The sequence below is a fragment of the Thamnophis elegans genome, chromosome 1 (assembly GCF_009769535.1).
Source record: "Thamnophis elegans isolate rThaEle1 chromosome 1, rThaEle1.pri, whole genome shotgun sequence".
Taxonomy (NCBI): Eukaryota; Metazoa; Chordata; class Lepidosauria; order Squamata; family Colubridae; genus Thamnophis; species Thamnophis elegans.
The window spans coordinates 69,876,865-69,898,658 of NC_045541.1; the positions used below are offsets into that span (position 1 = coordinate 69,876,865).

The following is a 21,794-nucleotide window of genomic DNA, read 5'->3' on the forward strand; positions in this document are numbered from 1 at the left end:
TGCATGAAGGAAAGAACATGAAACCTGCTCAGGATATAGCCCAATGAAGTAATTTGGTTCAGTCAATCAACTTGAATGAGAGCTTAGCGAAAACTGTCACTGTCTCACCATCTATGTTAATGTTAGCTTCCATTGAAGCTTCTAATGCAGGGACAGATGACATCTGGGCATTTATCCTGTAGACGCCATAATCCATGAAGTGATCTGCCATTGGTTTTTGCAATGGACAGACAGGGTGGTTATTCCAAGATCACTAAGGTTGAATGATAGCTAGATTAGCCACTCAAGCCTTCTTTCAGAACCCTCCTCCTCCTCGCACCCAGGTTAGAGGGAACAATTGGGAGTTTTTCCCGGTGCTCCCGCTTCCTTTACATAGTGAAGGAATTGGAGACTCCTCAGCAAGCAGAAGTTTATCTCATCAATGAAGACGAATTCTGTTATAAATGATCTTATATAAAGATAAATGTATAACTATACTAAGGACGCCTCTGAGGTGCTTAGAAGTTTTTCCAGGGAGAGTTTCGCAAGGAGCTCAATCGGAGGCTGGGATCGAGTCTCTTCACGCCATTGCGGTTTTGCCTGTTCAAATGCCTAAAAGAGGAACCAAAAGCTGTAAGAAGCGTAGTGGAGGGAAAGGAGAGGAAAAAATCCTCTCCGCTGGACGAGGCCACTTAAAGAGCTAGGTGTGCGTGTGTGAGAGACAGACGGGGAGGCTGTGATCGCAATGCGCGTCCTTTTGTTTTTATTTCTGGCGACTCGTGCAAAGGTTGTGGAAATCTCCGAGGGGTTGAAAACGAGTCCCACCAAGCGCGGGACTTGGTTACTTTGGGAGAAGGAGAGAAGCGAAAGAGATGAACAAGCAAAAGGTTCCTGGCCCCAAACTGTTATATGTTGCAAGAGTTAAAGGGGCAAGAAAGATGTTTTTTCTGGAGTCCTCGATCAAGGTGAGCAAACCCCTCCTTTTAGTAGGTGGACGAGCCCCGCCCTCCACTTGTTCCTTTTAAGGTATGTTTCTTTCCTCTGAGGCTTTGGTGTTTCTCGTCTTGAGCGGTGATCGTGAGTATATTCTGATTACTTGTCTAAAAATTAATACGGAATTAATATGTGGTCCATCCCATGGCTGCCGCTTCTCCCCTGCAGCCACTTTGGCTTCCAATTAATACAGCTCAAGTAGGAAGAAGCTTCCTCTTAATTCATTGGGTCAGAGTTTTAAAAATCCGGAGGACTATTAGATATCGATGGCAGTTGGGACTTTACTGTATCGCTTCACTTTTTTCTGGGGTTGTCTGGAGTTTTGTTAGGAAACCCAGACTGGGGTCCAGTTGAGTTTGATAAGAAACCTCATCTCATCCGTGAAGCAAAGTTGGGTTGGAATACAAATCCCTGCTCTTGTGTTCTTCACAGTAACTTGTTTTCTCCCAATGAGTATGACCTTCCTGGAAGATGCACTCAATATGATCATCCATGCCTGATGCCTTTAATCCATCTGCCAGTAACAGTCAGGAAACTTTGCCCAAATGGAAATGCCATTTAACTGGGGGTCTGAGATGGTGCTAAGATCAGAAAGAGACCTTTTGCATTGAAAAATCATCTCCATATTCTCCATTAACTTTTTCTCAACTTATTTCCATGGAGATTCAAAATCATCCAGGTCATGTTGTCCCAAAGATGCTTTCAAAAGGCAAGAAGCTTCTTTGGTTCTGGCTGAAAGGTAGGGAAAGAACGGATTTCTATCCCTGAGAAAGTTGTATTTTTTGTTTACTATCCTGCTCCCTGAAGCCTTCTTCAGTTTTACTGCAGCAAATATTATCTCTCAAAGTGACATTAAGGAGAAGGGCCAGAATTTTCCTCCTTGATTTTAGACATTAACTTTTCCTCACTTGTTTGTTTGCAGGTAACTTAGCTGTGGCATCACTTCCAGCAAGAATGGCCAGTGGAACTACAGTTTTCATCCCCTCTAATGGAGCCAACATAATTCAAATGGCTCCTGGATTGTCCAGTGTTGCTCTTCAGACATCTGGAGCAACTCCATATCCCCAGTATGGAGCTCAGCAAATTCCCACCAATGCTCCTCACAAGTCCCACAAAAGAGTCCTTTGGAGAGATTCCTCAAGGCTGAGCCCAAAGTACTTGGGGTAGGCATGAATTGCTATGTTCCTGCTTGAATCCATTAAGGTTTTAGAGCTATATAGAGACCCGAGAGCCCCATGTTGAAATTCTGGAACTTGGCTTGGCTGTTGTCTGGTACTGGAATGTACTCCAGAAACCTCTCTTCTTCCTGGTGGTTTCATTTGTGTTTCTACAAAACGTTCTGACTCCGATATGAATTTCTTTTGCTTTGCTCTTTAACTGAGAAAGTGGAGCTCAGCCAAGGTTTCAGCAGCAGATCTTTTTCTTCCTTCCCTCTGAGAAGTGAAACTGTTGGGCATTTCTCCAGAAGAAACTGGTCATGGATTGGCTGAAGTCCAAGTCGGTTGAAGTCACTTTGGGCTTATGACCTTGATCAACATCCTCCTGCAGAGGAGTCTGTATGATAGGTGTCATTTTTGTCTTGAATATCTATCTTGATATTCTTACAGACCATCTTCCTGGCAAAAGCAGTCCCAGTGAAGTTAAACTAGATCATAATCTGGAGTAAATGTCTGGTACATAGTGACAATGGGTCTCAAACTGTCCCTTCTCCATTTGGATTTTTCACCATAGGAAACCAGGCCTTGGGTCAACACCTGCACTGGAAGCTGAAAAGCCCCAACACCTTTGAAGGACTTTTCTAAGATGGATATAAAGTGATGCCTTTCCTAGGATGCTAACAAATAATGTTTTTCTCAGATTCAGCGAAAAAAGTTATCTTACTTTGTGTGTTTTCTTTCCACAGGCTGTCCAAATATTGATTGGGTTGATCCACATCAGCTTTGAGGCTATCTGGGTTTCTTCACGTTATCGTGACTCCATCCCCATCTTTTCTCGGGTTGCAGGTTACCCCTTTTGGGGGGATATTTGTAAGTATGTACACATTTTTATGGAGTCATGGTCCATGGTAGTAATGGCTAATGGATACTTATAAAAGTCCTGTTTGCATTGGAGCCTATCTGGCTTCTCATGAGTGCCAGATTTTTTTGACAATTTCCCCCTTTTATTTCCAGTGGACTACAATCATTTGTTTTTCATTTTACTTTTTCCATAGTTTCTTTCTTCTGGATCCCTTTGTGTATCAGCTGCCAACCGCCAAAATCATGGTTTGGTAAGAAACCCGTGTAGGATTTGAATTTCTTTTTATGCTGTTTCTTTTTGGATTTGAATTTCTTTTATGCTGTTTGAGGACTTTTTATTGTGTCAATTCTCTTCAGATACTGCTTAGTCTTAAATCAACATTTAAGAAAGAAAAGCAAACTCAAAAGCCCCCCCCCTTTCCTTCTTTGATGAACTTTTGCTTCTAAGCCTTGCTTCCATTGAAAGTTCTATGTCAACAGCAGACAATGTTCAATCATCTGGAATTTCAGCCTTTCCTGGTCCCAATTTTGTGATGGGCTTTTTGCCAAGTTCCCTTCCTGATGTCCAACCTGCAACACTTCGGGTATGACAGCACCATGAAGAAATGAGAGAAGCCTGAGGGAGTCAATGATCATAATATGGCTGATTGTTCTACCAGAGCTTCTTTAGTAGCTACTAGTAATAATGAGCCGTGGTGCGCAATGATTAGAGTGCAGTACTGCAGGTTACTTCTGCTGCCTGCCGGCTGCCTACAATTTGGCAGATCAAATCTCACCAGGCTCAAGGTTGACTCAGCCTTCCATCCTTCTGAAGTAGGTAAAATGAGGACCCAGATTGTTGGGGGCAATAGGCCGACTCTGTAAACTGCTTAGAGAGGGCTGTAAAGCACTGTGAAACAGTGTATAAGTCTAAGTGCTATTGCTGTTGCGAGTCCTGAGTAGAAGTGCTCTAGTCTTGAAGCAAACTTCCAACATTTTTATATTATTATATACTTTATTCATTAAACATGAAACTCAACCAACTGAACATTCAAAAATGCATTACAAATACCATTGACAGGTGCTAATAGTTGATACGGGTTGCTGGCAGCGTCCTAGGTATCAACAAAGTACCTTCTTAAAATCTAAGATGTTCCGAACAGCGCAGTTTTTTGCAGTCCGCTGGTGTTATTGCAAGGAAGCTGCAATTTCTTGATGTGTTTTATAAAATTCTTGGACATGGTACCAAGTGCCTCATCATCATCATCATCATCATCCGTCCTCCTCCTGCTCCTCGGGTGCAGTTTCAGAAGTATTCCTACATGAAAGCAACATTAGGAAGAAGTCCAGCATATTAGGAGTGAAAGTATGGAACTAGAATGGGAATCATTCTGGGAATCAAAGGGAAGAGAGAGCATATGATAGTCCTCCTACAAAGAGCTTGTTTTCTCTCCCCTATTTCTCCTTGATTTAAAGTGAGTTCATGGCAACATAGAAATGTTTTTGTCTTGTAAAGGAACACAGTGTGTGTTCAAGAAAAAAAAGGACCATTGTGATAGAAAAATACTACATTCCTGACAGGGGAGAATTAAAACAGAGCAAATTTTAAATGTTCACAATCCTCACTATTGGCTCCAAGGGTTTCTCCATTCCCATCTGTCTAATAGCCTCTCTGTAATGTTGTATAGCTAAAAGAGCATTTAACATCAACATTCAATGCTTAGAGCATGTTATGTCTCACAATAAATAGTGTGGAATTCCTTTAAGCAAAGTGTTAAAGGATGAAAACAGAAAGAAAAGAAGAAATTTGAGAGTTTTAGAAAACTCTTCCAGTGGACTTGTGGGCTTTGCAATTCCACTGTGGGAAAATGTGTTGTTTGTTACTCCTGATCTTAGTGGATGCTGTCTGGTTCCTCCACTGACTGGCTATGTGTCATTAAGCACCCACATAGAATTTCTTTGTCACTGTTTTTACCATAGTTGGGGAATTGTTTATATGCTTTGCATTTAATAAGACTTATTCTGACACTGTAATTTCTCTCCTTCTGGTGTATTTCTGATTCAGGTGAAAATCAGTGCAGGAATGAACATCACAAGTGCTATAATCTCATTAATTGGTATCTTCCTGTACATAGGCGATCTGCTAATGTATTCTGAGAGTTATCGCAGTCAATATGCCACTGACCGTTTATTCGTAAGTAAACCAATCTTGTCTTACATTTTGGCTTCATGTACAGAATCGAGAAGGAGATTAGATATGCAGCCAAGATATTCCATGCCCTTTGACTTTTCTTTGAAACTTTTCCTTTAATAAGTCTCAGTCCCAAGAGATGTGTTCTATTTCATTTGAATTTTTTACACACACACACACACACACATTTGTGTGTGTGTGGTGTGTGTGTGTGTGTGTGTTAGATATGGGCAACCTTATGATCATCAAGGTACAAAGTGCTTAGAAACCTATAGATTTCTTCTTTCTTTTCCAGTTTCTTTCTTTTTGGTGGGGAGGGGGACGGATTTTTTTTAATAGTGAATATCTTTTAGACATATTTTAATTTTGAAATCTATACCATGTTTTTCTGCCACCCCCACATCCTCATCCCTTCTTTGCATTTGCCACCCAGTTTTAGAAAACTGAAATTTAGGTAAGTTCTGAAGTGTGGACAGTTTAGAACCACTCCAGTACCTGGGATCAATGGCTTGAATTTTTAGTATTTTGTAAAGTCTTTTGCTTTCTTCTGAGAGTTAAATCATAAAAGTATCACATCCAGGGCTTTTCTCCTTTCCAGCCTGAGAGATGATTGGAAAGAAGTTGGGTAAAGAAAATAGATCTAGATGCATCCTTATTGAGGAGGAGAAAAAATATACATTAGACTGGCTGAATCTAAATCACGTTGCTGCCCTTAACTATATTCTCTTGATGCCAATTTTCCCATGAGATTTTCTTTACCTTATCCCCATCCCATGAGTAAGATTTACACCTGATGTAGTAGTCATCGTTAGCTGTACTTGTATAAAACTCGTCTTTTCCTCTGCTCTTATTCTGATCCCATCCAACAAAAGCCTCAAGGTGTATAAAATCTATTTCCCTTCACCCCTAATCTTGGAGATAAAGTCAGGTGGCCAAGAGTGGATTTGTTAGGACAGTGGGGAGTCCTGTCGCTTTTCCTCTTTGGATTAGCCAGCCTCTTTCTTAACCATTTCTTTCTCCTTCTCCCTTCAGCACTTTGTTTCTTGAGGTTTCCTATCCATCCGCTCTCTCCTCCATCATCCCAAAGGTGCTTATTCAGGTGGCAACTGGACTTTCTTGTTTTCCAAAGGAGACATTTCATTTCTCATCCAAGAAGCTTCTTCAGCTCTGACTAGACTCAGCAACTCAGCCAAACATAAGAGATGCTAATAATGTTCCCTGATGCAGTTTCCCCATCTCACACAGGCTGTACAGGCAGTCTTTAACTGAATGAACAATTATTCATTTAGTGACCATTCAAAGTTTCAGTGGCACCCAAAGATATGACCACTGCTGGCATGCACGCCCAATGCAGCATCCTCACAATCACATGATTAAAATTAGGGGGCTTGACTACTCACAATTTATTTAGGACAGTTGCAGCATCCCCTTTGCGACTTTCCCAGCCAGCTTCTCATCAGCAAAGCTAGTGGGGGTGGGGAAGATTCACTTAACAACCGTATGATTCTCTTAACTGCAGCAATTTGCTTAACAACAGTGGCAGAAAAGGTAAAATTATGCACAACTCACTTAACAATCCCTTTGTTTAGCAGTGGAAATTCTGGCCCCAATTGTGGCTGTAAGTCGAGGGTTACCTGTACAATGCAATTTTCCCCCAATGCAATTGTTCCTCCCAGTGTTTCCCAAGGGAGCAGCTGGGAGTCCCTTTTAATGGTGTAGCACATTCAATAAATTTAAATATGTACCATTACATTAATTTCTCAGCAGATTACAATTATCTTTCCACATGTCTTCCTACTTTACAGAGTGTTAGTTGTGGCTTCTCTATTGTGCTGCTCTTGTTCAGTATGCTGGAATTTTGCATCACTGTTTCCCTGGCTCACTTTGGGTGCCAGGCAGCTTGCTGTATTGATGGCCAGGTAAATATTTGATAATCTGATAATAGCTTTAGCAGTTCTCATTGTTAAAGACTGTAAAGAAGATTGTCCATTTTTCTCAACCTAACCTCACCTTTTACTTGTTTCTTTGCTATTACCCTGAACAATAGGGTATCCAGTGATATTTATAACTAACTTTAAGTAAGAATAGTAAAAGTGGAAAAATTCCTATCTGTAGATCAGCATTTCTCAGTCTTGGCAAGTTTAAGATGGGTGAACTTCATGTTGCCTTGGGAATTCTGGAAGCCTAAAGTTGCCAAAGTTGAGAGGCATGGGTCTACACTAGAGTTTAGGATTTTCCATTCCTGTTTAATTTAGAGTTTGGTGCAATTAAATAAATCAGTTGTGGTTTCCCTAAGCAATAGTGATTAAAGTGATATAAACCATTACTGGACTTTTGTGAGGCACTGAAATTAAAAGTTGATCTGGGGCTTTGATGATTATGTATGGGATTATGGAAGTAATGTAGATAAATGTTAATCTTAGAGTAAGAGTTTGATATATTTTTACTTATATCTGTACTAAAGAAAGTTGGAAGTCATTCTCTTTCAGTTTTCCTTCTTTTCCTTTTCCTTTCTTACACTTTCACTCCTTTTCTTTCCTTAGTCTTTTCTTTTTTCAAATTTGTTGTTATTTGTTAATCCCTTAGTTTTGTGGGACTTTTTTAATGTATGAAGGATCAAAGACCCAGCCATTATAATATCACATTCCTTATTTATAGAAATCATATCAAGATTTAGAATGAAATCCACCGGGAGCCATCTCATATAAGACAGGCTCTGAGTCTCTCTAACCCAAAAGTCTTTATCCATAGAAGAGATTATTTGTAGCTCAGTGTTAAACTGTGCAGTCCTTGGTGCTCTCTGAGCTTAATGATTTTCTTGCAGATGTTTCATTACCAAACTAGGTAACATCATCAGTACCAGAAGGGACTGGAGTTTGCTCTTATTTTCACATACTAGTGACTTACCCTGTCAGTGTTGATCAGCTGCTTCACAAAAGTGTTTGACTGGTGTCAGGTCTCTACAGCCTCAGGCAGAGAAGGGCTATTCTGCATCCCTCCCTGAAATATTCTTTGAAATACAGTTTCCCAGCATTCCTTTAGGAACCTCCAACATGCACAAAGTGGTTACTCATCCTAAAATGAATCCTCTTTACCTGGAGCTTCAAAATTTGTTGTTTGCTGGGAAGGTGTATAGTAAAGGTCAGTCTACATTTAGTCTACATCTGACTTTGGGGATGTTTCTTCATAAGCAAACAAAGGTGTATTTTCTGTGCAGTTCACACTCCTTGCTCACTGGATCTGGATGTCACAAAGCAAAGCCCACATTTTGTAATTAACCTCCATGCCCTGTTTTGTCTGGCAGAGTGCTACAGGAGGCTGAGTGCTGCACCGTGGCCATGGCCACCTTGACCACACCAGGTCCCCGGCAATGCCCCCGGACTCTGAGGTCAAACACAACCCTGATGCGTACCTCAATGAAATTGAGTTTGACACCACTGTTCTACAGTAATGACAATTGGCTTCCTTGTGTACCAATAACAAAGCTACTCTCAAGATTTCAGAAATGCTTTAGATTAATTGGAGAGGCAGAAAATGGGACAGAAGAAAGACTGAAAGGGGTGATATGATTGGACCTTATAAAACAGAAGACTCTAAAAATATTGCAAGCAGCTAAATCAGCATACAGAGATACCTGTCTTGGGGTCCTTGGTGGTCTCTAGCTTGGTTGTTTTAGTGCTGATGTTTCATTACATACAAGAATATTATTTCTTTATGTATTTGTTTATTTATTTGCTCCTCAATGAAGCTGGATCTTAGGAGTAACAAATGCAGAGACATAAAATATAAGCAATATAAAACTCCAATAAAACTAAAGCACAAAATAAAATCAGTCCCCAAAGATCCTCAGGAGAAACCAGTTCACTTCTCTTACCACTTCCCAGAGGACCATCCCAATTGGTACCATCTTTATTTCAGAAGATCATCTATTCCACACAGAGAACACTCACTGGGGATGGGGTGGAGGGGGGTTGTTTTCCTCTCACACCTGTTGATAGGTAGGTGTGGAGATCCTGAGCAGACATTCTCTGAATGTATAGATAAAGGCTGGCAGATTCGATCAGTAAAAGTCACTTAAATGCCCAGGCAAAAATAATTTGCCTGTTAATTTATAGTTTTAAAGAATTCTCTATCAGGACTTTGAGCTATCAAGGATTTTAGCCTCTTGGTGAGACTGGCAGCATCACAGTTAAAAACACACAACTGGAGAATCTATTCCTCCTACCTAGAGTAACAGATGCATCACTGAGTACTTATTGTGTTGACTATTATTTTCTGTTACAGCCATCGGTGCTTTTTATGCCTTACCAAGTCATCGGAGGTAGAGCAGTCACAGCTGAACCAAATCCTCCTACTCCACTACCGACTTATGATAACATGGATACCAAATCTCAGTAAAACAAGAGGAAATATGAGAATTGTTGGCAAAAGCGGTTTCGGGAGCAATGCATTTCATACTACTTGTGAGAAAAATATATTTGATATATTTTCTACATATTAAAAAAATGGTCAAGATACTATGATCAACAAAAAGCATCCATTTTATTTACACTTGATTCTTGGAAAAGTGAGAGAATACCGAACAGTACACATGTGAAACTTAAATACTCAAGTTGAAGTCTCATGGGTATATTAAAGCGTGTTATAATACAATTACATAAATCTATTTGGCGTGATCAATAACAATACTTGCAATATTGACAATAATTGGCATTAATTGAGCAAAATCCCAAAAATAAATTCCCTGAGATCTTTCTGGAAAATTCCGGTTACTTATGTGTTCTGTCCCCCCTTCTCGGCTCGTTAAGAGATGACAGGCAGACAAACTTAAAAGGAAAGAACTTTATCAGTTTTCGGCTCAGACTGGTTGCGAGCCCAAAATAAATATAAATCAAGTCTCTGACCAGATAACAGAATACAAAACAAAACTCTTACAAAGCAATGCACTTCTCCAAGTGTCTCCTTGAATCAGGGTTACAGAAAGCAAATCACTTCTCCAAGTGTCTCTTACAAACAAACCACGACCGATGATCAATGAATGTTGAACGAATGTTGACTCCTGCAACCAGGGCGCGGCACCATCCATGCCTCCATCACCAGAAGATGCCTCCAGCTGCACTGCCAATCCCGCACCCCGAAAAGACCCACAGGAGACTTCCGTTGAGCCACAACACTTATGTGGCAGGAACATATTTTAAACTTTCCCAAAAATGGGTGGTTGATGGTTTTCCCTTTCTTACAGTTTAAACAATAACAAGATAATTATTAACTTCCCCAAACCATATCCTAATAATAACCATGGGCTATTCCTAGCTGGGTCATAGTGACCTTAATGTTAGCAAAACATCCAGCAGTATTTTTCCAGGCTAACAAGCAGAATAGATATGTATTTTATTCAGAATGGAATAAATAAATAAGTCAGATCTTATCCCTATTCTTACATTTCATCCTCTCCCCTTTAATAACAATTTATATGTGTAAATTAATTTTCAATCTCTTGCATCATAATTTTAGCCTCTTGTCTACTTAGCTGTTCCTTTTTCTTGGTGCAGTTAGATCCCTTAAAACAAATCAAACAGCATTGGCTACATTTGATACATTTTAAGCATAAAGGAGCACAACTGATACAAATACAAGTGATCAAGCATATCACAATGATACTTATCACTCCCACAAATAATTCTTTTAGCCAAGTGAAGTCTGGCAGCCAGGAAGTTAAAAGATGCCAAACACGTTTAAAAGCAGAGCTTTCCGTTACATGTGATAAATGTGTCGTTATATTGTGCAAAGCTTTCAGCTTAGCCTCAATGAATTGAGAACGATCTCCAACTTTAAAACAACGAGCCCTCAAATTCCTCACATCCATGTCCAATACACAACAACATGTAATCAATAGCTATTCTATTTGTAAGATGGACTTTCTGATCTCCCACATTTCATCAGCTAAAGCAGCAGCTATTGCTGATGAAGTTTCATTGATGCTCTTAGCCAAAGCACAAGCAAGATGGCCAAGCTGGGTGTGATTGTACTGGGTTGCAATCCATGGTACTATGCCCAAGACTCCACCTTGTAATCTAAGATTACCACTTCATAATTACATCCTGCATCATAAGCATTACTAAATATGGATCTCTTTCCTCTATATACATTCAATTCAACATTGCTTGTAATGTTCACTGGTGTTATAGTCCATCTTATAGGATGTACACCTGTATTTATTACAACATGTGGCTCTTGTCTCTTTACAGGTGGTTCCACATGTTCATGTTCTTTCCCATCTTCATGTGCATGTACTGTACCTTCATGTGTATGAGTTCCATCTACTGGATCTTTTCCTGCTGTAATATCATGTATCATCATGTGTATGAGGCACTACCTTCTTATGTGGTACTCTATTCTTGATAGAGACTTTGATTCATCTCATAATAAAAAGCTGTTTTCTGATTAATATCATTAAAATGAGTTACTGCCATAGAGGTAGTTAACCATCCAATAGTACATGGACCTCCTATGGCATGAGAAGGTACATGTGCATAAGCATGCAAGCTGCAGAATAAAAACCATCCTCTAGGTAAATATACCGGTCCTGCAGCTTCTATTTCTTCTTCCACTTCAGAACAAGCAAAAACATGATCAGTAGGTACCTGCATATATTACCTTTTCCTGTCTCTTTTCAGGATGTTTGTAATATACGCAGTCATGAGCAGGCAATACTGTTTTTAATTCTATCACCCTTTTTTTTATTAGTCCATTTATTGGGCTTATGTGGACTTCCAAAAAGAGTATGTGAGAGATTATAATTGTTAGGATCTATTGTGATTTTGCTTCATCAAATAAAATTTTTCCAGATGCTGGTACTCCCGCAAAACATGTTGTCATTATATCAGAGACTGTAGTCTCACCTTTTACACAAAAAGATGAACTATTCAAAGCTACCTGCATTAGATCCAGACAAACATTTCCCTCTTCTTGTTTGGATCATTTGCTGCTGGCTTATGAATTCCAGGCTTTAACGGTCCAACCACATGTCTCTTTTGCCTCATCTGTAGTAGTCTCATATGTAGTGGAATTTTAACATATCCAATTACAATCTTCCTTTCCACACAGAAGGCAAACTTGTTAGGCCAAGACCTCTGCAGAAAACATAAGCTTCGAAGGAGCTTTGATTTCAACATAAGGGAAAAATAATGCTTCTTCAATTATTCTAAATTTTCTATATGAAGGGGTGTAATTCCCATACATTGCCATGCATTGCTCATAGATGGTTTCCATCTTATGTGATAGGTCAGTAAGTCTTGTAACAATGTCATAGGTACAGTGGCACCTTGGATATTTACCCAAAGGCACATCTTCCTCAAAGGTTGATCTGATGCAAATGGCACCATCAGTAGTGGTTTCAACTAGTGATAACTCTTGTCTACACTTGCGAATATTTGTTGTCAAGTTCAGAATGGAAGCATAATTGATTGCCATATGATAGGATAACTAGGCAACACCCACACAGGCTCCATCCCTACATGCCAGGTATCCAACAAGGCAAACACTATCATCACTGTGAATTTCATTGTCCTAATGAACTAGGCCTCTCTCTTGTTTAAGGTATGTATAAAACAAAAATGCTTACCGTTAAATGTTCAGATTTTCCACCAGCTTAAAGCTGGCAAGGCTTACATTCATTGGATGACATAACATAGATTTCAACCACTCTGTTAATTCTTTTCTGAGCAAAAGCAAAAGCACAATAAAGAAGTTAAGTTAGGTTAGGTTTATGGGTTTTGTATGCCACCCACTCCCGAAGGACTCCGGGCGGCTCACAATAAACAGGGGAGGGAATAAATAAGACAATACAAGCAATTTTAAAAACCACAAGTCACAATTAAGATGGGGCTGGGTGCTTTAACAGCCCCCAGCCTGCCGGAACAGCCAGGACTTAGTAGCTTTACGGAAGGCCGTAGTTTATTACCTAAGGTGACCAGAAGTCCCGCTTTTGGCAGGACAGTTACGATTTTTCAAAAATTGTCCCATGTCCCACTGCGTGTTCAAAAAGTCCCGATTTAAAAAGGACGCCATTAAAAATTTTTTATTTCTCTGAAGTGTCATTCCCGATGTGGCCTTTAGAGGGCAGTGGTTTCCCTCCCTCTGCTCGGCTTGCTCGCAGCCCTCCCTCTCCTCCTGCTCTTCCAAACACAAGCATATCTCCCTTCCTTTCAATCTGGTTGCTTTTCTCCGGTCTCCTTTTGGTGAGGGGGGGGGGGGGGGGGGAGAAGATCTGTCATTTTCCTTCCTTTAAAAAAAAAGGGGGGGAAACCCAGGATTTATTGCAAATAAAGAAATCCACCCCAAATGGATCGGGAGGCGGGATGGGGGGAGTGGGAATTGGGGGAAAGGGGGATTTTCCTCCCGTGCCTTGGATTTCATTTATTTATTTTTAAAAAGTTGCTTTTCTTGTATTTACTTTGTTCGTTTGTTTGGTTGAGGGGGGGGATGAGTGGAGAAAAAAAGAGTGAGAGATCTGGGAGCTTGAATTGGTGCGGCTGGAATTGGGGCTGCGGGATGGGGAGGGCAGTGTCTGTGTGTATAATTTGGAAGAGGGGGGATGGAGGAGATTTCCTTCTCTCCGCTGCTCTTCTCTCGTCTCCTTCTGTCGGATGGGGTTGGGAGTGGGTGGGTGGGGGCGTACGATCCCCTCTTATTTTTTTAATCTATCCCTTTCCTACCTTGTGATCTCTGATCCCCCTCCCCTGCGACCCCTCCCCAGGTTCCCCCATTCCTCCTGAGATCTCGTAATTGCTGTAACCGAGCACTTAACAGCTGCAAATAAAAGACCCTGCTAGCTGCTAGCAATTCCCCTTTTGTTGCTGGTAAAAATCGTACACACACACACACACACACACATTTTGACTACTCTTTTTGTGCATCCAGTGTGAAGTGAGCAGGAATGAAGGCTGGACACACCACACACACACACACACACACACACACACACAGATTAATAACCCCTGTTTTGCAGCCCCAGACTCTTAAAAACCCATCCATCTTTCCCCCTTTTCATCCCTCCATCCCTCTTCATTCTTTACATTTCTCTACACATTTCTCTATTTATCGTATTAAGTCTATCTCTTTTTTTAAATTATTATTCTGCTGGTCTTCCTGGGCAGCCTTGATGCCCCCCCCCCCCCCAAAAAGAGGCAAGTTAGAAATTTAAATTTTCATCCAGCATGACTAAGGTGTGCTTTATCCAATTTTCTCCTCTCGAGCTTCTGTGGGCAAGGGCAGTCTACCTGCCAGCGTCAGGAGTCATGGGAAAGGAGCCATATAGGGGGATTTACAAACTATATTCGTGTAGACTTTCTAAAGAGATTTAGCGGTGATGGCATAATAAGATGTGACAAGGCTTGCATGATGCCATATAATGAACTTGGCTGCATTGAGTCATTAAAAAAAACTTACTTTTTTTAAAGAGGGCATTCTATTTAGGAACCGTCTCCCTGCTTCCCCTCTGCAGATTCTGCTTTAAAGCAGTGGTCCCCAACCAGTGGTCCGTGGTGGACCACTGGTGGTCTGTGAGAAAATTTTGGTGGTCCACAGATATTAACATCTATATCATTCTGGATTGACTTGAAGTGCCTGCCTGCTGGTAAGTGAGCCAGGTTTTTTCCTTTTATTTTTTTAATGTATTTTAAAATAATATTTTATTTATTGTCCATAGGAGTTTTTAAAATAGTTTTTCTGTGTGGATTCTTTTTTTAAATTGTCTTAGACTATATTTTAAATAGTCAGGAGTCATTGACACTGAATTTGCACTTTTAATAATCAGGAAGCACATACTGAGTTTCTTTGAAAAAAAAATCCAATAATTTAAAAATCCAATAATTTGTTTCCTAGTATAATTTGATTGCTTATTAGTAACCTATGACTATCACTAAGTGTTGTAGCTTATGATTCTTGATGAATGTATTTTTTTCTTTTATGTACACTGAGAGCCTATGCACCAAAGACAAATTCCTTGTGTGTCCAATCACACTTGGCTAATAACTATTCTACTCTACTCTACTCTACTCTACTCTACTCTACTCTACTCTACTCTACTCTACTCTACCTACTCTACTCTACTCTATTCATTTCTATTTCAATTCTAATAAGGGGTTTAGCTTCTCTCTCTTGAAAATGTAAGCTAGCATAAGGCAGTATAATGCAAGCTAGCCTTAGCTTTCAAACAATTCATTTAGTGACCAAAGTTACAATGGCATTGAAAAAAGTGACTGATGACTATTTTTCACACTTAGTGACCATTTTCACACTTAGCAACCGTTGCAGCATCCTCATGGTCACGTGATCAAAATTTTGATGTTTGGCAACAGATTCGTATTTATGATGGTTTCGGTGTCCTGGGGTCTCACCTTTTGACAAAGTCAGATGGGGAAACCAGATTCACTTATGTTACTAACTTATCAGCTGCAGTTATTTACTTAAGAAGTGTGGCAAGAAAGGTGGTATAATGGGCTTAGTGACCAAAGTTACAATAACATTGAAAAAAGTGATTGATGACCATTTTTCACACTTAGCAGCCATTTTCACACTTAGCGACCGTTGCAGCATCTTCATGGTCACGTGATCAAAATTTTGTTGTTTGGCAACAGTTACAATTTATTTTGTAAATTGTAGTTATGTTGAAATAAAAAATATTACAATACTATTTTTGTGTTGTATGAAAATGTTTGTTGCTCCGTATAAAATTTTTAATCAAGCCCGGTCAAAGGTGTCCCTCTTTACCAATCTGAAAATCTGATCACCTTAAAGTAGGAGTCAAATGTTCTGCAAATGAATGGGGGATACATATTTGAGATCAATTACTGTGCAATGATTATTTCTTGTTATTGCTATTATTAATACTTATTACATTATTTTACCAGAATCAGAATTTTGTCACTCGTATTCACAATATGGTGGTAAAAATCACCCGAAACAGCCACAAGGTCCCTTCCAAATCTGCTATTCTGTATATTCTGCATGCTTTGGCTGCTTCCAAGAAACCTGAGATGCCCTCATCTTTGATGGAGTCTGTATCTGAATCGAAATCGACATTGTATTTCTATCAAATATAAATAAATAGATATTTATTTATATAAAAGACTATAAAAGACTTATATCACTTTATTTCTTCTCCTGAAAAGGATGCCATCTAAAATCTATTGAAATACTTTTTGAAAAAATGTTTTTTGTTCTTACATTTAATTATTTATTAATTATATGTACAAGTGTCCCATTTCAGTGCTCATTCAATAAAATATACACTAAAAAGACCAAAAACAAAAATAAAGACACATATTGCTCTTTGAATGTTTTTTTTAAAAAATAATTTAATGTGGATATTGTTACTCATTTTTGTTTAGATCATTGCAATTGCTATTATTGCTATTATTATTAAAATAGTTTTCCCTTTCTTCAAAAAAAAACCCCACCATAGCTTCTAAGATTGTCTTGTTGTATGATATACATTGTATTTATTGGACCTACTCCTGCTTGAATTTACAACATAGACTTCTGCTGTGAATGTATACTACTAGTTTTTTATTGCTGGATAGTCTCCAATTTTAATGTCTCAATCCCTTTATTACTCAGCAGGGTTCTCTTTTCGAATGCTGTTTTTATTCATTTATTTACTTATTCATTTGTATGTCCACCCATTCAATCAAGTGACCCTGGGCAGCTTACAAGTCTACAACTTTAAAACAATTAAAGCAAATAATGCTGTAAATCTCCAAGTGTCATTGCGTTGCAGGAACGGGTGGCAAATACATTTAATAAATAAAATTTAAAAAACCATTAAAACAATAAAACACCCACAAAATATATACGAATATAAACAGCAGCCATGATGATTAGTCTGCTAAATAGTAAAGCCAACTAATAGGGCTCTTCTCACATTCCGAGTACATAGTCAAGTTTTTAGAGCTTTGTGAGAAGCTAACAGGGTTGGGGCCATTCTGATCTCTGAGGGATGTTCCATAAGGCAGGGAACTAGAGCAGAAAAAGGCCCACATCAAGTTTCTGCCAGTCAGCACTCTTTGACTGATGGGATCTGCAGCAGGCACAGTCCGTTGCATCTGATTGGATGGGTAGACAGTCCTGGAGAAAGAGGTCCCTCAGATAACCTGGTCCCAAGCCAAATGGATTCTTGCCACTGTTGGCACACACCTTCTTAAACTGTGAAGCTTCAACACAGAGATTATATTCTGAATATATTGGGCAACCAAAAGAATACAATTTAAAGGATAAGCATCAGATTTTTACAATTGGCAATATAAAAAATATTGGTGGGCATCATTAAGTCCTATGGTCTTATGAATAATTCACATATGTTTGGGAAAATATTTTAACATATATAACATATATATAGATAGATGTTATATGAAATTATGAGCCAAAATTTTGGAATAGAATTATTTCAAGAGATATAGTCTATTTGCCCTGAATTGCTCCTGAGGGAATTATTTTGAGAAACTGGAAAATGGGTATTATTTCATTATGAAGGGCAGGATTTAAGAGACATATAACTTTTCTGTTTTTGAAAAGACAATTATATCTATTAATGCAAAAAATATTCTATTTGTTTTCCTTTTTTGTATTTTTGTAAATATTATGTAAGTAAATGCATAATAATAATTTAAAAGGATTCACTATGATCACATATACTTTTTGGAGGGTTCCCCACCCTCAAAAAAGGCCCTGAGACAAGTGATGATTGCAGCTGAACTTCTAGTGTCCTCAGGGTAGAAGATGACAGTTTATCTGGAGAATTCAGGAAGCCTCGGGAGTGATTTTTCACCTTTTTTCACATAGATGAAACACCCTATGGAAGATTTAGGAAAAAAAACTTTTGGTAGCAACTATAATATTCCCACTTCATATCATCAAGAGGGATAATTTAATCTAAGTGCTTCCATGGGGAACTGAGGCTGCCCAATTTGAAGGAAAGATGTGAGCACTTTATTCATGAAAGTACAATGTTCCCAAATAGGTTGATTCGTTGGTTTCTCCAACAGACATAGCAGGAAAATGTACTCAGCTTCATCCAGGTAAGTTTGGCATATCTGGGAATAGTTTAGGTAGATGTCCAACAGGATTCTATGGTTATCGCAGTTAGGATTTGACCAATGCTCTCAAAGCCGTTTGTGTCACTTCTGATTGTCAAGGGTCTCAGAGCCATGCACCATCCCACCCCTTCTCTATTTCTGAATACGGAAAGGTGTTCAAAAGTGGTTCACTTTTCCGATTTCTGCTTCCCTCCAGAAGCCTTCATGTGCATGGCAGTCACTTCTTCCAACCCTTCCTCTAAAGGAAGGTTGGAGTCAACCATGCCTCTGACAGGAGTCTTAGAATGGGAGTTGAAAGACAAAGTCCAGGTAGAGCTCTAAGAAACAGCAGGAAAAGCTATTCACAGGACATCTTTAAGAAGTTTACTTATCTAAACAGTTGATTTCCATGAAGGGAAAAGAGAACTATTCACACTTCAAAGGAAAGGGGACAATAATCTGGATCTAAATAGAAAATGGCAAACCCCTGAGGAGTCTCGGAGGAACCTTGATTGACAAGGGTGCAGCTGCACAAGGGGAGGGAGGGAAGATCTTTTCTGCTGTTCCACAGAATGGAAAAAAGGCCCTTTCTTCTGCTGTGAGATTTCTCTTTATTTTCCTTTTTTATAACAAATATATTAATCAGGGTAGATTCCTTGTCAAACTTGGTTAAGTTTCTGCTATGAATATATACTGTCAATTTTTCCATTGCTTTGTATTCTCTAATTTTAGTCTCCCAAACATATTTGGTTTGCAAGGTTTTTCCTCTTCAAGTTTTGTCCCAGTGGGACTCTTGCCATTGTCAGCACATATTTTCATAAACTATGAGGGATATTATCTAGGATCATACCTAATAAAATACATGTGTGTTTGATTCAAATTTATTGTCAGAATTTTCTCGATATATTGATGTATTTCTTTCCCATACTGTTGAGTCTTTTTCTATATATGTTAAAATGTTCATTTTTTTGTGGCAATTCCAGTATTTATTGCACAATTTGTTCATCTTGGCAATTTGTAAAAGAGTTATAAATCAACTATCAAATATTTTGAACCAATTTCTCGACAAATTGTAGCTTGAGGTCAATATTCTTAATGTTTTTTTTGCATAGGTTTTTCAAACTCTGGCATTTTTCCCAGGGTCCTGTCTTCTGCTGTGAGATTTCTTTTTATTTTCTATTCAGGGCAGATTCCAGCTTCATTATCCAATTCTGATTGCATTTTAAATTGTTTATTGGGTCCATATGTATAATCTTGCATATGTAATCAGATACCTCTTAATATAATTGTCCTTGAAACAGAATTGCTAGTAATGCAATTGTTGGACTGGTCCTTGAATTTAACAGGCTTTCTCATCTAATAGATCCCTTCACATTCTTATTTTTTTTGTCACAAAGATACTTTTTTTCAAGAGGCAACTGGACTTTGTGGAAAATTTAGTTGCCTCTTGGAAAAAAAGCACCTTTGGGACCACCATGACCTGGATGACTGAGAATCTCCATAGAAACCTATCTTCTTTGTTTTGTTATTCCATACATACCTGTGAATGAGCTTGCTTTTTCTCTAAGAAAAGTTTTCCCCCAACCTTCATCACTGATCCATAACTCTTACTAGGGATGCTAGGAAGCTCCAGTGATAGATACATGGAGAGACTAATCCAAGGACAGCCTGGGAAGTAAAATCCATTTGGAATTTATGCCTTCATTCCACTTCAACACATTTTAAAAAGGCAATATGTCCTTCAAGTCCAGGATGACGCTTTATGTTAACATGAGGAAGACCATGCAGTTTTCTTGACAAAGAAATAACCAGGTTTTCTCTAAATCTACAGTCAGGGATTCTTGATGATTTTCCACCCAGTTTTCATCAACCCTGAGCTTGTTAACAGTCTGAGCCTGCTTTCAGAAAGGATTACACTGTTTCCTTGAAAATAAGACCTCCCCGGATAATAAGCCCTCCCCTGAAAATAAGCCCTCCCCACAAATATTGCAACACAGCAGCAGCCATGAGGTGACCACACTCGCCACCTCCTCTCTCAAAAACAATAGGACCACCCTGGAATTAAGGCCAAGTGCTTATTTCGTGGGTCAAAAGAAAATAAGACCTTGTCTTATTTTCGGGGAAACACGGTAGTAGACTACATGGAGCGCTGCTCCTAAGCAATGAGGGCCTTATGTTGTAATTTTCTTATAAAAGATGAATCCTGTAAATGTATTTGGAATATTAAAAAAGCAGAAGTAAAAGCATTTGGTAAAGTAAAATAGTCAAACTCATCCAAATATGCCGAGAAGGGGGACTTCAACACTGCCAAATTTTGACTTCTCTTTCCTTTGCAAACAGGTTGTGCCTATGAAAATGATGGAAGTGGAAGGCAATCGGACATTGCTTACTGATTTTGTCTTGCTTGGGTTTACAACAGACCCATTTCTACGCATAATCTTCTTTATGCTGTTCTTGGCCTCCTACACCCTAACGCTGACTGGTAATTTCGGCCTTCTAGCACTGATCTACCTGGACTCCCGCTTGCACACACCCATGTACTTCTTTGTGGGCAACCTTTCCTTCCTGGATATTTGGTACTCCACAGTCTACACTCTTCGGATCTTGTCTGACTGTGTGTCCACAAACAACCAGTTCTTCTAGCTGGTTGTGCAGCCCAGTTCTTCTTCTCTGCTGGCTTAGCGTACACTGAATGCTTCCTATTGGCCTTCATGGCCTATGACCGCTTTGGGCCATCTGCAACCCACTCCTTTACAACACTGCCATGCCCAAGAAGCTCTGCATTCAGTTGGTGGTAGAGCTTATGCAGCTGGCTTTGTCAATGCAATTGTACACACTGGCAACACCTTTCGGCTAGATTTCTGTGGCAATAATGTGATCAACCATTACTTTTGTGATGGGCCCCCACTTCTTAAAATGTCCTGTAATGACATAGGTTTCTATGAACTCATTGTGGCTGCTGTATTAGGTTCCAATTTGCTAGTAACTACAGCTATCATTGTGAGCTCATACGTTGGCATTGGAGTAGCCATAGTTAATATCCGGTCAGCTACAGGGAGACGCAAAGCCTTCTTCACTTGCTCAGCTCCCTTGATGTCAGTCTCCCTCTTCTATGGTTCCATTTTCATCATGTATCTCACAAATGCACTGTTCTATACTGTAGTCAACCCTCTGGCCAACCCTGTCATTTACAGTTTACGCAACAAGGATGTGAAAGTAGCCCTCAAGAAAGTCTGGGGTAAATTCACAATAACCAAATGAATGCCATTGATAGTCTCTTTCCCCAGATTGTACTTCAGATGATTTAAACCTATACTGTCAGCCTTCCTTCCTTCCTTCCTTCCTTCCTTCCTTCCTTCCTTCCTTCCTTCCTCCTTCCTTCCTTCTTCCGCAGCAATCATGATGATAGACGTGAATGAAACCTGTGCTTAATTCTCTCCCAAACTCTAACCAATATTTGGGAATTACCTCAAAGGTGTTCTCTTAGAGTCCTTCTCACAGTCACGTTCACATTTGTGTTCCTGCATTGATGTAATTATTTAAGAATGTGTACCAGCC

At 39.3% G+C, this 21,794-nt stretch overlaps 1 protein-coding gene and 1 pseudogene across 1 annotated transcript; both read left to right on the forward strand.

Moving 5' to 3' along the window:
• Positions 1-671: 671 nt before the first annotated feature.
• LOC116520688 (membrane-spanning 4-domains subfamily A member 15-like) lies at positions 672-9,622 on the forward strand. The gene is given in 8 exon segments (XM_032234987.1): positions 672-944; positions 1,895-2,071; positions 2,074-2,135; positions 2,876-3,007; positions 3,185-3,241; positions 5,035-5,163; positions 6,966-7,079; positions 9,445-9,622. Coding segments are annotated over 7 exon segments (753 nt in total). The 5' UTR covers positions 672-944; positions 1,895-1,926; the 3' UTR covers positions 9,559-9,622.
• Positions 9,623-20,594: 10,972 nt separating this feature from the next.
• LOC116507259 lies at positions 20,595-21,497 on the forward strand (annotated as a pseudogene).
• The last annotated feature ends 297 nt before the right edge of the window (positions 21,498-21,794 follow it).